We start from the raw sequence: 15906 nt of genomic DNA on the forward strand, positions 1-15906 counted from the left end.
TGTGTGTGTGTGTGTGTGTGTGTGTGTGTGTGTGTGTGTGTGTGTGTGTGTGTGTGTGTGCGTGCGTGTGTGTGTAACACAACTGAATATCATATATTCAGTTGTGTTACACACACACGCACGCACACACACACACACACACACACACACACACACACACACACACACACACACACACACACTTATGTTAGTGCAGCTGTAAACATCTGTCCCTTTTTCAAACCTCCTGTTACACAGTGATAACACCAGAGACTCCTTCCATCAGTGTTAATTAAACATCTCAAAATTTATGTGTAATGCTTATACAGTATGAAGTCATTGTCATTTAGCTGTTGCTATAGAAACGATGACGCATCAGATGCAGTATTAATTACAAGTAAATGAATCAACACCCTCTGAGCAACTGAATGCACGTTGACATGATACACACACACACGCGCGCGTTTTCTATGTGTGTGTGTGTGTGTGTGTGTGTGTGTGTGTGTGTGTGTGTGTGTGATTCCTAGTGTAGAAACTAAGAAGTAAGAGTTAATTTCTAGTGATATATCTGGCAACCGTACAGACAGAGTTCTCGTGTGAGTACTTGCTGGACTGAACTTCATCTTCCTTCATGAAGAGGCTTGTTATAAATTACTCAACTGAGATACTGAGGAAAAAAGCATCATGTGATCTTGAGATCTTGCCACAAGATATTATTTTAAACATACAGAAAAAACAATGATGACATATTGTTTTTAAAATGATTCCTTTATGATTTGACGTCAAGTATTTCCCAAATCACTTCCAGTAAATCGGGTGACACATATTAGCGTGAGAAAATTGAACAACATTAACGCAATTTTAACCTTCCAGCGCCCGTATTCATAAAGCGTCTAAGGACGATCTCAGAGAGCTCGTGATTTATCTGAAACAGTTCTAACTATGAATCTTATCTCGAGAGTGATTCAGGACCGATCACAGTGTGACTCTGAACAAGGACGATACAACAACTTTTAACTTAAAGAGGGGGCGGGGCTTAACCTGTTACTAGGTGACACATTCTATTGAAGACTGTGATTGGTTGTCTATTAAAAAAAAGAACATTTTTAAAATCCGCTCTATTATGAACCATGTTCAGATATTTGAGACTATATGATGTATGGATTACATCCGTGACTAATCGTATTAGAGATATTCTAAGATCTCTATGTTATAAATGTAATAAATGTAAATGTAAATGTAAACATCTCCGACACACAGCAGATAGAGCAGAAATGTCATATAGACAAATTATATAATTTCTGCTGCTCTGGCATTTCTGCTCTGTGTCAGAGAGTTTAGAGTATCTTTAAATGACACAGTGGCTAAATAAATGAATTATATATATATAATGTTTCTGATGGGGGGTCACGGTGGCTTGGTGGTTAGCACGTTCTCCTCACACCTCCATTGTTGGGGGTTCGATTCCCACCTCCGCCTTGTGTGTGTGGAGTTTGCATGTTCTCCCCGTGCCTCGGGGGTTTCCTCCGGGTACTCCGGTTTCCTCCCCCGGTCCAAAGACATGCATGGTAGGTTGATTGGCATCTCTGGAAAATTGTCTGTAGTGTGTGAGTGTGTGAGTGAATGAGAGTGTGTGTGTGTGTGCCCTGTGATGGGTTGGCACTCCGTCCAGGGTGTATCCTGCCTCGATGCCCGATGACGCCTGAGATAGGCACAGGCTCCCCGTGACACGAGGTAGTTTGGATAAGCGGTAGAAAATGAGCGTGAAAATGAGTGAGTGTTTCTGATGTGATCTCTAATGTGATCGGTCACAAAACTAATCCCTACACGATCTAATCTCTATCATCTTATTACCTCACTATCATTATTAAATATCGTATACAACACATTTCTTCTCCCTCTTCACCTTTCAGTCATTTCCTCCTCTGATAAAGAAACTCTTTAACCCTCTTAAAGTCCTCCTCAATACTGCTAACACTTTCTGACCTTATGAGTTCCTTTAAGGGTTAAGATGCTTTATGAAGAACTTTTTAATCTTCTCTTTAATTTTAAGGGGAAACATTTACATTTCTAAGAATTTGATTAGAATTACATCACTAGGAGAAACTCTTTACACTGAGAATCTTTATGAATACAGGCCCTGATTATTAAATTAAGATCCGGTCCAACACGAGTTTGTCTCCGTTCTCTTTCAGGACTCATTCTGTCCCCGGCTTTCTTAACCCAGTACGAGGCTTATTCACTCACGCAGCATCCTGAAACAGATCCGGTCTCCCAGTCTGATGCGGTGATAGACTGCAAAAAGTGTGTTATTATCAGAGCTGGAGTGGAACAGGACGTCCCAGGCTGCGGTCCTCAGCTAACACGGTGCACAGGTACAGTACTGTAGGCTCTGAATGATTGAACACCACCATGACTCTGAAAAGGACCTACTCACATTTCTACACACTTGGTTTTCCATCCAGTTTCAAACCTCCCAGTCATCACAATACTGTACTCTGGCTTAGTGGTTAGCACGTTTGCCTCACACACACAGAAAAACACACACACAGAGAGAGACACACACACACAGAGACACACACACACAGAGACACACACACACAGAAAGACACAGACACACACACACAGAGACACACACACACAGAGACACACACACAGAGACACACACACAGAGACACACACACACACTGATACACACACAGAGACACACACACAGAAAGACACACACACAGACACACACACACACACACAGAGAGAGACACACACACACACTGATACACACACTGATACACACACACAGAGACACACACACACACTGATACACACTCAGAGACACACACACACACTCAGAGACACACACACACACTGATACACACACAGAGACATACACACACAGAGACACACACACAGGGTTGGGGGTTCGATTCCCGCCTCTGTCTTGTGTGTGTGGAGTTTGCATGTTCTCCCCGTGCCTCGGGGGTTTCCTCCGGGTACTCCGGTTTCCTCCCCCGGTCCAAAGACATGCATGGTAGGTTGATTGGCATCTCTGGAAAATTGTCCGTAGTGTGTGTGTGAGTGAATGAGAGTGTGTGTGTGCCCTGTGATGGGTTGGCACTCCGTCCAGGGTGTATCCTGCCTCGATGCCCGATGACGCCTGAGAGGTAGTTCGGATAAGCGGTAGAAAATGAGTAAGAGTGAGTGAGAACCCTTTTTTATCGACAATTTCAATCAGTATGAAGAAATGAATGAGGTTGTGTCTGTGAGTCTGATCTGAGTTGATGATCTTACACTGAATTTTAGTTCTGAAGATAAACCTGAGCTGCGTTTTAGATGAACAAATACATGGAGCTTCTCAGAGAGCAGAAATGGTATGATATCAATATTTACTTTTGAAAACTTTTTTATGGATAAGTTTCCCATAGTATTCTAGATAAAAACATGAACAGTGATCTTGAGTGTCTACTTTTATACGAGCTTCATACTGTATTAACACCACTACGGAGTGATAAAGACGTTCAACGCTGTTTATTTTCACACAAAGGTTTTTATTTTTACAGTAAATAGTGAATTAACAAATTAAATAAATATCCTGAAACTATGTGATAAAATCAAATGTAAAAATAAAAAAAAATGTAAGAAAAATCATGTTTTTTAGAAATGTTTATGGTGAGAAAAAGTATATGGGGAGATGGGGCAGAAGCTGGGGTAGGTGGAGGACGAGTGGTGGGAATATTTATGGGTTATCTGCCCAAGATGTCAAAATATAACATGAAAATAAAAATGCTAAATTATGTGGAAATATTTTATGGAAATGTGTGAAAAATAAAATTGGATAAATGTGAAAAAAAAATGTAAATTTTTAAATCTAGAAATCTATAGATTCAAAAATCACACGTACGTAATAAAAGCGCATGCTTCATACGTCCAAACAAATAAACTGCACAGGATCGATAAAATGAATTAATTGCATGAAATAAACGAATCGTATGAAAAATACAAGTTGAAAAAAGTGGATAGAACGTGTGGATAGAATTTAATTGTGGGGGGAAAAAATAGAAAGTGAAAATTGAGAGGAAAAATTGCATTTAAGAAAATAAAGTGTGTGTGTGTGTGTCTGCACGTGTAAAAATGAAAAAAAAATCATGTTTTAAAAAAAACAGTTATGAGGAGAAAATAAGACAAAGAAAATGAAATACAAAGATACAAACACTTTTTGTGGGGATGTTTTCTATGAATATTTTGGCCCTAGTATTCTAGATTAAAAACAGAAACACTCCTGAAACACTCCAAATTCTTAAATTATTATTATTATTATTATTATTATTATTATTATTATTTTACATTAGTATTTTATATTATTATTATTACTATAATAATAATAATTATTATTATTATTATTAGTAGTAGTAGTAGTAGTAGTAGTAGTATATTTATTATTTTTATTATTATTATTATTATTATTATTATTATTATTATTATTATTATTATTATTATTATATTTAACAGCTTATAAAAAAGCACTTGATCCAGCACACAGTTCCCAAAGAAGCTAGAAGATCTTACATCACGGTTAAATCGGAGCACTTAAAAAGATGAACGTAGGGTATTTTATCATGCTCGCAAGAACAGAATTTTGCATCTTTATTTAAAAATAAACAAAAGAAAAACTCTAGAGCAGCACTGAGTAAGTCTTGAGGTCTAAACTATGTAAATCTCTTTTTTTTACCATCTCTCCACTAAGTCTTTAATCATTTTTAATCATAACAATTCACATTTTAACGATCCAACTCTCTGCTGTGTGAAAATAACACAGCTGTGATTTATTTATTTATTTATTTATTTATTTTTACCTATTTTACACGTTTGCCAGCAACACTTTATAGCCATTTAAATAAAAAACGAACTCCTCGAGTACAACAAACGGCAATAAAACGGCATGTTTAATGAGAATTAAGCTCCAATGAAATGCCAAAGGATTATAGCACATGATATATGATCTGGTCAAATAAATGTATAAATAAAAAAAAGCACAATCAATAACAGGACTGAGTATTAACACATCAATGCATTGCTTTTGTTTGTTTTTGTTTTTTTTACTCAAATGTAAATGAACACGGATCATCACAGAAAATCATCACAGTTTAAAATAGTACCGATAAGACTTGAATTTCATGTTAGTTAAAGTTCAAGCTTCAGGGTTTATTTGTCGTTATTACATTCACTCATTTGTGCAGATGATGAGGTTTCAGTGATGTTCCACGTGTCGTCCTTTCAGCAGAAAAGGCAGATATGTGGATATGTACAAGTTTTTGAACTTGGTACTGCTCAGACAGTAGACGATGGGGTCCAAAAGGCAATCCAGATACGAGAGGCACATGAGTCCGTCGTAGACCTGAACGGCGATCTCCTCCGCTTCCGGACGCTCCGTGACTCTGACCATCAGCAGCACCAATCTAGAAATAGCAGACGGCCAAAAGCAGAAAACAAACACCAAGACAACCAGAGTGACCAGGAACACGGCTCTTCTCAGCTTGGTCCTGTCGCCGACCGTCTTCTGCTTCAGCCTGTTGGTGATCCTGACAGTACAGTAGACCAGGACGATAGATGGGATGAGAACCGGCGTGAAAAACACAAGCTCCCTGAAGGTGACGGGGGTGGCGGTCTCTGGAAGCTGTCCCGGCGTGTCTTCCGTCTCGTTGCTGTTGCAGCACTCGAAGCTGGTCAGCATGGACGGGATGGTCAAAGGCATAAGCACAACCCAGACCAGGACCGAGATGAGAACGTTTCGCTTCCTGATCTTGAAGGGGTTCCTAATGCTGGGATGAACCACGCTGAAGTAACGATCGATGGAAATGATAGTCAGGAAGGCGATGCTCGCTTCTCGGTTCAAGAAGAGCATAAACAGGACCGATCTGCATACGGTGTTGTTGTTACTCCGTCTCTCTCCACGCTGGAAGTAATACGCCCTGACCGGTAAACAGATCAGCAGCAGGATATCCGCCAAGACGAGATTGAAGAGAAAAATGTTGTTGCTTTTAGATTTCCAGAATTTGAGTTTAAAAATAAAGAGGTAGATGACGGTGAGGTTCAGAGGAAGTGCCAGGATAAACTCCACGATCATCACCGAGAAGTAGAACGTGTACAGATCCTTACTTCCAGCTGTACAGTTGTCACTCGCGTGGTTTGCCATTAGTATTATTCCTCGAATTATTATTTATCCGTAACGTCTCCTTCGTCTGTGATCTTGGGAATGTTGGGAAAATATCACAAATGCGCCAAAGCAGAAAAGTCTTGCATTCTTCTAAGATCCTGAGACATACTGCTTGGTCTCTCTCTCTCTCTCGAGCTGTACTCCGGCGTAGAACCGCTTCTGTGACTCCTCACTGCCAAATAAAGTTGCTCAGACTTGTTGCCGGAGAACTTCCCATGCCTGAGGAGGCACGTCACAACAGGCTCGAGAGTTATGCAGCCACTCAGCAGGAGAACAAACCGAGAACAAACTCAATAAAGGAACGATAAATAAAAAAAATGTCGTCAGTCCCTTGAGCTACTCACTACTCAGCATCTCAGTTTGTCATCTGTGACCGTTTATATTCCTTCCTGATCCCCATTCAGCCGGTTCTCTGGGGTTTTCCTGATGTTGCATCAACGTCTGATGATGCGTTCACGGTTGTGAAATAAGGATCACACGGAAAGATTAAGTCATTTACAACGTAAACGTTTGTTTTCTCAAGCACACGAAGCGTAGATTTTTAATCCGAGAAGATTTACAGTAGAAACGCAGGAAAATGGTGTAACAGAGACAGTTACTGGTTAATTCACTATTTATAGATGTGTTCATTTTACTGTGATGTATCACTGAGATAAGAGCAGTGATTGGACAATGAGTACGTCCAAACAGGTCGGAGCCTGTGGTGCAGAGAAAAAAGACTGATTCACATCCATATTTCATTTAGGGATGTTTTTATGAACAGGACGAATTCCTGAATCAGAAATGTAATAAATTTAGAAAAGCTGCTTTGATCATCTGGAAGGAAGAGGAAAGATTTTATACTATGATAAAATATATTGGACTCTAACTCTTTCTTTCTTTCTTTCTTTCTTTCTTTCTTTCTTTCTTTCTTTCTTTCTTTCTTTCTTTCTTTCTTCCTTCCTTTCTTTCTTTCTTTCTTTCTTTCTTTAGTATTAAACCAAATACTTTAAATATTTTCTAATCTGTTGAATGTTCAAAGTCTCCTGTTTCCTTATTTATGTACTGATATTTGATATTTTTAAACTCTAGATTGAAATGATTCACACACACACACACACACACACACACACACACACACACACACACACACACACACACACACACACACACACACACAGAGAGACACACACACAGAAACACACACACACACACACACACACACACACACACACACACACACACACACACACACAGAGAGAAACACACAGACACACACACAGACACACACACACAGACACACACACACAGAGAGAGAGAAACACACAGAGAAACACACAGACACACACACACACACACACACACAGAGAAACACACAGACACACACACAGACACACACACACAGACACACACACACAGAGAGAGAGAAACACACAGAGAAACACACACACACACACACACACACACACACACACACACACACACAGAGAAACACACAGACACACACACAGACACACACACAGACACACACACACAGAGAGAGAGAAACACACAGAGAAACACACAGACACACACAGACACACACAGATACACACACACAGAGACACACAGAGACACACACACGGAGACACACACACAGACACACACACAGACACACACACACAGAGACACACACACCCAGACACACACACAGAGTCTTTTTATTTATTTTAAACTTACCTGGACTCAAAAAGTTAAGTAATGCATTCTGCTCGTGTAAAGCTTTCTGGAGCTGATTCACCTGCATCTGTAAGAGCTGCTACACACACACACACACACACACACACACACACACACACACACACACACACACACACAGAGAGAAACACACAGAGAAACACACAGAGAAACACACAGACACACACAGACACACACACACACACACACACACACACACACACACACACACACACACACACACACACACACACACGTACTGTATACACCTACAGTATATCTACAGAGAGATATCTATCTATATATTTACAATATCTATCTATCTATCTATCTATCTATCTATCTATCTATCTATCTATCTATCTATCTATCTGTCTGTCTGTCTGTCTGTCTGTCTGTCTGTCTGTCTGTCTGTCTGCTCATCAGTGACCTACATGTGTATAAGATAAGCTCTAAGCTGTAGTTCTTTGTTTTTTTAGACCACACGTCTCCACAGACGGTCAGTACAGAGCAGAAACGTTTGTCTCCCATTAAAGAGGAATCTAGCGAGCCGGGGGAGGAAGCAGGCACGGTCAGTCCGTTTGGTGTCAGGAGAAAAGTCCCAAGGAATCCAGAGGAAAGGTGACGCTCACAAAAAAACACAAGATAAAACACACAGACGTTTCAAGAGACGCTTCAGAGAACAAACTCGTCTATAGTTTAGCTGTCAAACATACAGCAGGATTATATATGAACAATTTATAACAGTTTCATTCAAGTGTTTGGGGAAATTTTGTGAAACCATGACGTTATTCATGAGATTTTATTTTTATCTAATAACTCAGACCTATTCGGCCTGGACTCAAAGAAACGGAGAAGACTTTTGAAGACTTTGTTGAAGAGCAGCTCAGATTGGATAAAGATTTGACAAAAAAGGATAAACAGGTAAAAACGAGAAGCAAACTTTAAATATGTTTATATTGAAATACTTCTGACGTGTTTTAGCGTATTTTGTGCTAATCAATGACCTGCTGTGTGAGGATCTGATGCAGTGGACCGTCATAAATACGAGAAAAAAATAGCTCCTAAATAATAAAAAGAGCAATAGAATCTCAGAATCCCAGAATACGATGCAGCGACGTTGCGAGAAGACACAGAAACTCGGTTCGGCGAGTTATGAGGTACCGGATGGTTTTAAGAACCGGTTTAAACAGTAAATACAGATTAAAGAACAGAATAAAGGACTAAAGTGCCGCCGCATCACTCTTGTGAAATAAACACTGCTTATAAGCAGGTTACAAAATAGATCTGTTCATTTTTCTACCTCTAAAGAGCACATGTTAACTATAATGATTAATATGTTGCTTTGTTGGGGTCACGGTGGCTTAGTGGTTAGCACGTTCGCCTCACACCTCCAGGGTTGGGGGTTCGATTCCCGCCTCTGCCTTGTGTGTGTGGAGTTTGCATGTTCTCCCCGTGCCTCGGGGGTTTCCTCCGGGTACTCCGGTTTCCTCCCCCGGTCCAAAGACATGCATGGTAGGTTGATTGGCATCTCTGGAAAATTGTCTGTAGTGTGTGAGTGTGTGTGTGTGTGTGTGAATGAGAGTGTGTGTGCCCTGCGATGGGTTGGCACTCCGTCCAGGGTGTATCCTGCCTCGATGCCCGATGACGCCTGAGATAGACACAGGCTCCCCGTGTCCCGAGAAGTTCGGATAAGTGGTAGAAAATGAATGAATTAATGAATGTTCCTTTGTTCCTTAATACGTGTGCTGTAGTCTGTATGCAGTTTATTATTGTTGCAGCTCAGAACAGCAGAGAAAAGGAATTTCCTGCGTAAAGGCGATGGAAGATCTAGGATCAGCCAAAGTAAAGGTGATATCCAGAAAATCCAAGCAGCCTCACAGATACACAGACACTCAACATCATGTCCTGTCCAGAACAGTGTCCAAAGCAGCTGTATGATCCGCAGCCATCGTACTCGAAAAAGCAGCAGCTCAGCTCTAGAGAACCTTATGTTAAAGAAAAAACAGAAAGCGGAATGCTCTGAGCAGATATCTGGCCAGGAGAACCTACTGAGGAACAATGTTACTTCACACGATGCCAAATCTCTGGATCTGAATAACAAGAGACATTCCTCTCCAAAAATCCAAGACAATTTCAAGCAGCCGAATCAAACAAGAAGCACCAAGTTGCAAGATGGCTGCGTTATGCTTTCTGGCAGAAATGTGGCTTCTAGGATTCATCTTCTTGAAGAAAGAATTGGCTTTAAAACGGTAAACGATCGCATCGTCCGAGTGTGTGATCTGGAGGAAGCAACAACCAAGGCGCTAAGCTTGACAACTGAAATAAAGAAGCTGTTCCTCCAGAGCTCTTCTGGTGGTGACAGCACCGGTGCGGAGGAAGATCCCAAACCTCCAACATCTCCTAATCCCTCAGACGATAGGATGGATCAATCCGACGAGGATTACGCCAGCGACGCTCCAAGTGATGCCGAAACGACCCCGGAATGTCCACGTGCTACACGATGCTTCTCAGCTCATCTTTCCACTTCATCCGGATCTGAAGACGAGAGCGACTCTGAGCTTCAGCGGCTCAGCTGGACTGAACCTCACAGAGTCTCCTCGCAAATATCTCCAAAAGAGACCAGCGCTGAGGCTACACCCTTCAGCACCAGGAGCTCGGAGCTCCTCGCTAGGATTTTCCCTCAAGTGAAATCCAAAACGGACAACAAGCTCGGGGAGACAGCATCAGGAACACAGCACTCAGTGAACGGTAAGGTGTAAGAAATTTAAACTCTCAATTCTGATTGGTTAAGAGGTTGTAGCACTCAGACTCTCAGTTGCATATGAACAGTGAGGCTTTCTGTGAGAGGTTTATGAATATTTATGGAAGTAGTGTTTAGTAGTATTAGTGGTGTTTAGTAGTATTAGTAGTGTTTAGTAGTATTAGTAGTGTTTAGTAGTATTAGTAGTGTTTAGTAGTGTTTAGTAGTGTTAGTAGTGTTTAGTATTATTAGTAGTGTTTAGTTGTATTAGTAGTGTTTAGTATTATTAGTAGTGTTTAGTTGTATTAGTAGTGTTTAGTATTGTTAGTAGTGTTTAGTTGTATTAGTAGTGTTTAATAGTGTTTAGTGGTGTTTAGTATTATTAGTAGTATTAGTAGTGTTTAGTATTATTAGTAGTATTTAGTATTATTATTAGTGTTTAGTTGTATTAGTAGTGTTTAGTATTATTAGTAGTGTTTAGTTGTATTAGTAGTGTTTAGTAGTGTTTAGTAGTATTAGTAGTATTAGTAGTGTTTAGTATTATTAGTAATATTAGTAGTGTTTAGTAGTATTAGTAGTGTTTAATAGTATTAGTAGTGTTTAGTAGTGTTAGTAGTATTTAGTAGTGCTTAGTGGTGTTTAATAGTATTAGTAGTGTTTAGTATTATTAGTAGTATTTAGTATTATTATTAGTGTTTAGTTGTATTAGTAGTGTTTAGTATTATTAGTAGTGTTTAGTTGTATTAGTAGTGTTTAGTAGTGTTTAGTAGTATTAGTAGTATTAGTAGTGTTTAGTAGTATTAGTAGTGTTTAATAGTATTAGTAGTGTTTAGTAGTGTTAGTAGTATTTAGTAGTGCTTAGTGGTGTTTAATAGTATTAGTAGTGTTTAGTAGTATTAGTAGTGTTTAGTAGTGCTTAGTAGTATTAGTAGTGTTTAGTGGTGTTTAGTATTGTTTAGTAGTGTTTAATAGTATTAGTAGTGTTTAATAATATTAGTAGTATTAGTAGTGTTTAGTAGTGTTTAATAGTGTTTAATAGTATTAGTAGTGTTTAATAGTGTTTAGTAGTGTTTAGTAGTGTTTAATAGTATTAGTAGTGTTTAGTAGTGTTTAGTAGTGCTTAGTAGTGCTTAGTAGTATTAGTAGTATTAGTAGTGTTTAGTGGTGTTTAGTATTGTTTAGTAGTGTTTAATAGTATTAGTAGTGTTTAATAGTATTAGTAGTGTTTAATAGTGTTTAGTAGTGTTTAGTAGTGTTTAATAGTATTAGTAGTGTTTAGTAGTGTTTAGTAGTGCTTAGTTGTAATGCTGTTGTTGCTGTTTTTATTTTAGAGTCAGTTTGATATAGTTTATAGATTTGAAATCCACACATTGCTTACGGCGTCAAATCTGTGATTAGGTCTGGAACAGGAAGTGTGACAGAAGTCTAATACATCCAAGAGGAAATCTATGGAAAGATTAAATCAACACATTTGAATGAATTTCACATGCAGCTGAGTGCAAAAGTTTGTGACACAATATGGAGAAATAGATGAAAATAAACCTTTTTTTTGTTAACACGCAGGAAATTGAAATACATCTATCTGAGGCATCATGAGGGAGAAAGACTGGGTGACAGCAGAGAGTGTGATTCTAAATCATTTCCCTTCTGTAAGCCTGCTTTGGCTAATTATGGTTAAAAGTTCAAACAGACGGAGACTTGAGTGTAAAACTGATGTGATGATTGCAGTTCAAAGCCATGTTTTCTAAGTGGTACCATTCACAAGGATCTCCTGTAGAGAGAGAGAGGGGGGGGGGCGAATATGAGAGAGCGAATATGAGAGAGAGAGGGGGGGGGAGAATATGAGAGAGCGAATATGAGAGAGAGAGAGAGAGAGAGAGAGAGAGAGAGAGAGAGAGAGAGAGAGAGAGAGAGAGAGAGAGAGAGAGAGAGAGAATGAACAAGAAAACCAGAACCAATGTTGAAGACAATCCAGAATTTTTAATGGCTAAAAACTTAGTAAAGACTCGTATGCAAAGCACAGAGTGTGTATTTCTTCGGGATGTAGTGTGTGTGTGTGTGTGTGTGTGTGTGTGTGTGTGTGTGTGTGTGTGTGTGTGTGTGTGTGTGTGTGTGTGTGTGTGTGTGTGTGTGTGTGTGTTTGAGTTTGAGGTCAGTACTGACACAATACATAACGGCGCCTTGTCATTGATTATGTTCTTATTTCCTCACATAACAATCGGCACTAGTTGGGATCAAACTGAAATAAAATCCATCTTTCTACATTCCAGGAAGTGAACCAGTGGAGAAAGTACAGGAAGATATCAGAGACGGAACAAGCGATGACCTGATGATGGACAAGATGAAAACAGAGCAGGATAAAGCACTGAATTTCATCAGGTTGTGTATAATAACAGGGTCTGGATCAGATCTACAGATGATAATCATCACTTATAGAATCTGTATCCAGGAGGTTAGCGAGCTGTGAGTCTGTAGTTTGATGAGCTACAGCATTTTATCTGATTATTTACCTGAATGAAGCTCAATCTGCAGTGTTAATCCAGTATTTATTTCATGCACATATACCTATTACTTAAAGGTGGGGTCTCCGTTGTTCTGAAAGAACAACGGAGAGAAAGAAGAAATGCTTCAGAAAGAGTCGGGCCACCAAACAAAACAAAAGCAAAACAAACGTGTAGCCAATGAGCAGAAAGGGGCGGGGCTTGTCAATATGGGCGGAGAGAGTGTTCAGTGCTCATGTGTGACATTAGCAGAACGTGGTTTTAACATTGACACGGAGGATAAAAACAAAGAAAGAAAGAGAAGAAAGACTTACGATAAGGCAAGAAGTAGGACGTGTTAATATAGGATCAGCTTTCCAGCGCTGGAGAGAACTGAAGGAGCAGGAAGTTGGCCACATATTCACAGGTTGGAGTTTCCTGAGTCAATAACTCCTGAGCTAAACGCTGTTACTACACAAATAACACCTCTTTTCTATCGTAGTGATGTAGAGAGGCAGCTACAACCACGTTTTGTGTAGTAACAGCGTTTAGCTCAGGAGTTATTGACTCGGGAAACTCCGACCTGTGAATATGTGGCCGACTTTACTTAAGACGCCGAGGCGCTTTTTTCCTTCTCGATAGGTGAGAAACGTTGGTTTTGCTTCGTTACACAGAACTAATATATGCCTTTGTCCTTTACATGATTATGCTTGTGTGGCATTTTTGCTTGTTTGTTTATCTGCAATCGTATTGTTCTTCCCTTCAGCTATGATAAAGACACGTTTCTTTCTATTAGTTGCCTGGGTTACGTCTGTATGTGTGGGCGGAGCTATCAATACAGGGGTGGGGCTTACTTGGGTTAGGGGCATGTTTGTTTTGGTGATTTCAAATGTTGACATTGGCTTTCAAACAATGGAGACCCCACCTTTAATACATGTGTATTTTTGCACAGATGTGAAATGGACCGTTTTTCTAATAGCGACAAAGACAGCGTGCAGAACTTCAGACCTTCAGACCACACACCTCAGGCCTTAACACAGCACCTTAACAAGACAGAGGTAAATCCAGTATCTTTTTATCTTCCAGCTAACACGGAACATTAAGGTGCTTCCCTTAACCAGCATCCCTAAAGCTGATTCCGTCACTGTCTTCAAAAGTAGCCAGTCAGAATGATTCACGTGGACAGTTACAGTAAATATTATAATTATACGCTGGAGTGTGTGAGGGGAGATTTTGATCTGGACACTAATCTGATTCATGAGATTAATCCAGAAGACTGAATACTATTTCTGAACTGTTACTATAGTAACAATAATAATGAGCGCCTTACATCTGACCAATCAGAATCATGGATTCTGTAGCTTTGTGGGATGATAATATTTTGCTAGCATGAGAATAACCAATAATAAATGAGCTAAGCAACATCTACTGGTCTTTGGATCCAAACCTTCGTGTGTGTCGTGTTTCAATATTTTTAAAGAGGAGTTGGAATGCAAAACATTTTGATTTTCTGGATAAAAGCTCAGGCTGTGATTGGTTTTTCAGAATGCTGTAGGAACGTTAATCCAGAATGATGTCCTGAAAGCATTTTAAAGAATAAGAGATACATTCGTCATTTTGTCCCTGAATTTATATATATTATATATTCTATAAACCGTGACAATGTCTATTAGTCAAGAGGTCGTTGCGACCAGTGAAGTATTTATGGAAGGAGCCGTCAGTGTCAGTAATCACTGTAATGCAATGCAATAACTATTTTCTGACATGAGAAAGTTTTCAAGACAGAAAAAGCTGCAGGGTTTTTTTTGTTTACAACATCAAGGCAGAGGAAAATATAAGACTATCTAATTGTCAGGAACATTCCACATTGTTAAAAATGTAACTCTATATGGATAAAGTATAAAATTTTATCTTAAAAAAAAAAGCTTTTGCATTGTCAAGTTGTGCTACAAGTTTAGTGGTAACGCTGCTTCATAATGTCAAGGAGCCATTCGAAGTGAATTTGAATGAATCAGATATCTGATTAGGTGTGTGTGTGTGTGTGTGTGTGTGTGTGTGTGTGTGTGTGTGTGTGTGTGTGTGTGTGTGTGTGTGTGTGTGTGTTGCATTTTTATATGTATGAAGGATCTCAGAGAGGAAGTCCAGTTTCTGAAAGAGCAGCTAAAGAGACGTGAGTGCGAGTGGTGGCAGGCTCACAGCGAGCTGCAGAGTCGAGTCGATTCCCTGAGCAAAGAGAACCAGGAACTGATGAAGAGTCAGCGTGTCGTTCATGTTAGACCTCAGAGATCCTCCGGCAGATCCACACCTCATCCTGACGCTCGAAACCCGGTGAGCTTCTTCACAGGTTTCACACCTGCCAAAGATTTAAGGAGTCAGGTCTGTGATTGAGTTTGGAACAGGAAATGTGTTCTCACATATCAAAGAGGAAATCAATAGATAGATTAAATCTACACATTTACATGAACTTCATTTGCGGCTAAGTGCAAAGGTTTGTGGACAAAATAATGAAGGAAAAAAAACATAGTGCGTCTTTGTTTTCATTTCACAGACATAACAGAATGGAACTTTTTTGCAGTACACTGGAAATCAATTCATCAACATGTTTTCTGGTTATGAGGTTACTGTAAACCTAATGTATGATTATTAACCCTTCTTGAAACAAGTATTATTGGCAAAAAATGGAAAAATTATCTTCTTTTGAGGCGGAAATGAGAAAAATAGGGCAAAGAAAGGGTTTTCTTATCTTATATCTTAAATCTTATAATGTAAAAATGGCAGAAAATCTGTTTATATTCCAG

General features: G+C 39.4%; 2 protein-coding genes across 2 annotated transcripts in view; one reads left to right on the forward strand and one right to left on the reverse strand.

Moving 5' to 3' along the window:
• The window catches only part of si:ch211-140l13.3 (centromere protein J), a 38411-nt gene that overhangs the window by 7580 nt on the left and 14925 nt on the right, over nt 1-15906 (forward strand). The window contains exons 4-10 of the mRNA XM_047801995.1: nt 2175-2354; nt 8365-8506; nt 8710-8809; nt 9667-10636; nt 12899-13007; nt 14061-14166; nt 15233-15436. Coding sequence (XP_047657951.1) covers nt 2175-2354; nt 8365-8506; nt 8710-8809; nt 9667-10636; nt 12899-13007; nt 14061-14166; nt 15233-15436 — 1811 coding nt within the window. The remainder of the gene's footprint in view (nt 1-2174; nt 2355-8364; nt 8507-8709; nt 8810-9666; nt 10637-12898; nt 13008-14060; nt 14167-15232; nt 15437-15906) is intronic.
• gpr31 (G protein-coupled receptor 31) lies at nt 4798-6573 on the reverse strand. The gene has a single exon (XM_027155310.2). The coding sequence runs from the start codon at nt 6167-6169 to the stop codon at nt 5225-5227; it is 945 nt and encodes a 314-aa protein (XP_027011111.1). The 5' UTR covers nt 6170-6573; the 3' UTR covers nt 4798-5224.

The sequence above is a fragment of the Tachysurus fulvidraco genome, chromosome 16 (genome assembly GCF_022655615.1).
Source record: "Tachysurus fulvidraco isolate hzauxx_2018 chromosome 16, HZAU_PFXX_2.0, whole genome shotgun sequence".
In the NCBI taxonomy this organism is placed as follows: domain Eukaryota; kingdom Metazoa; phylum Chordata; class Actinopteri; order Siluriformes; family Bagridae; genus Tachysurus; species Tachysurus fulvidraco.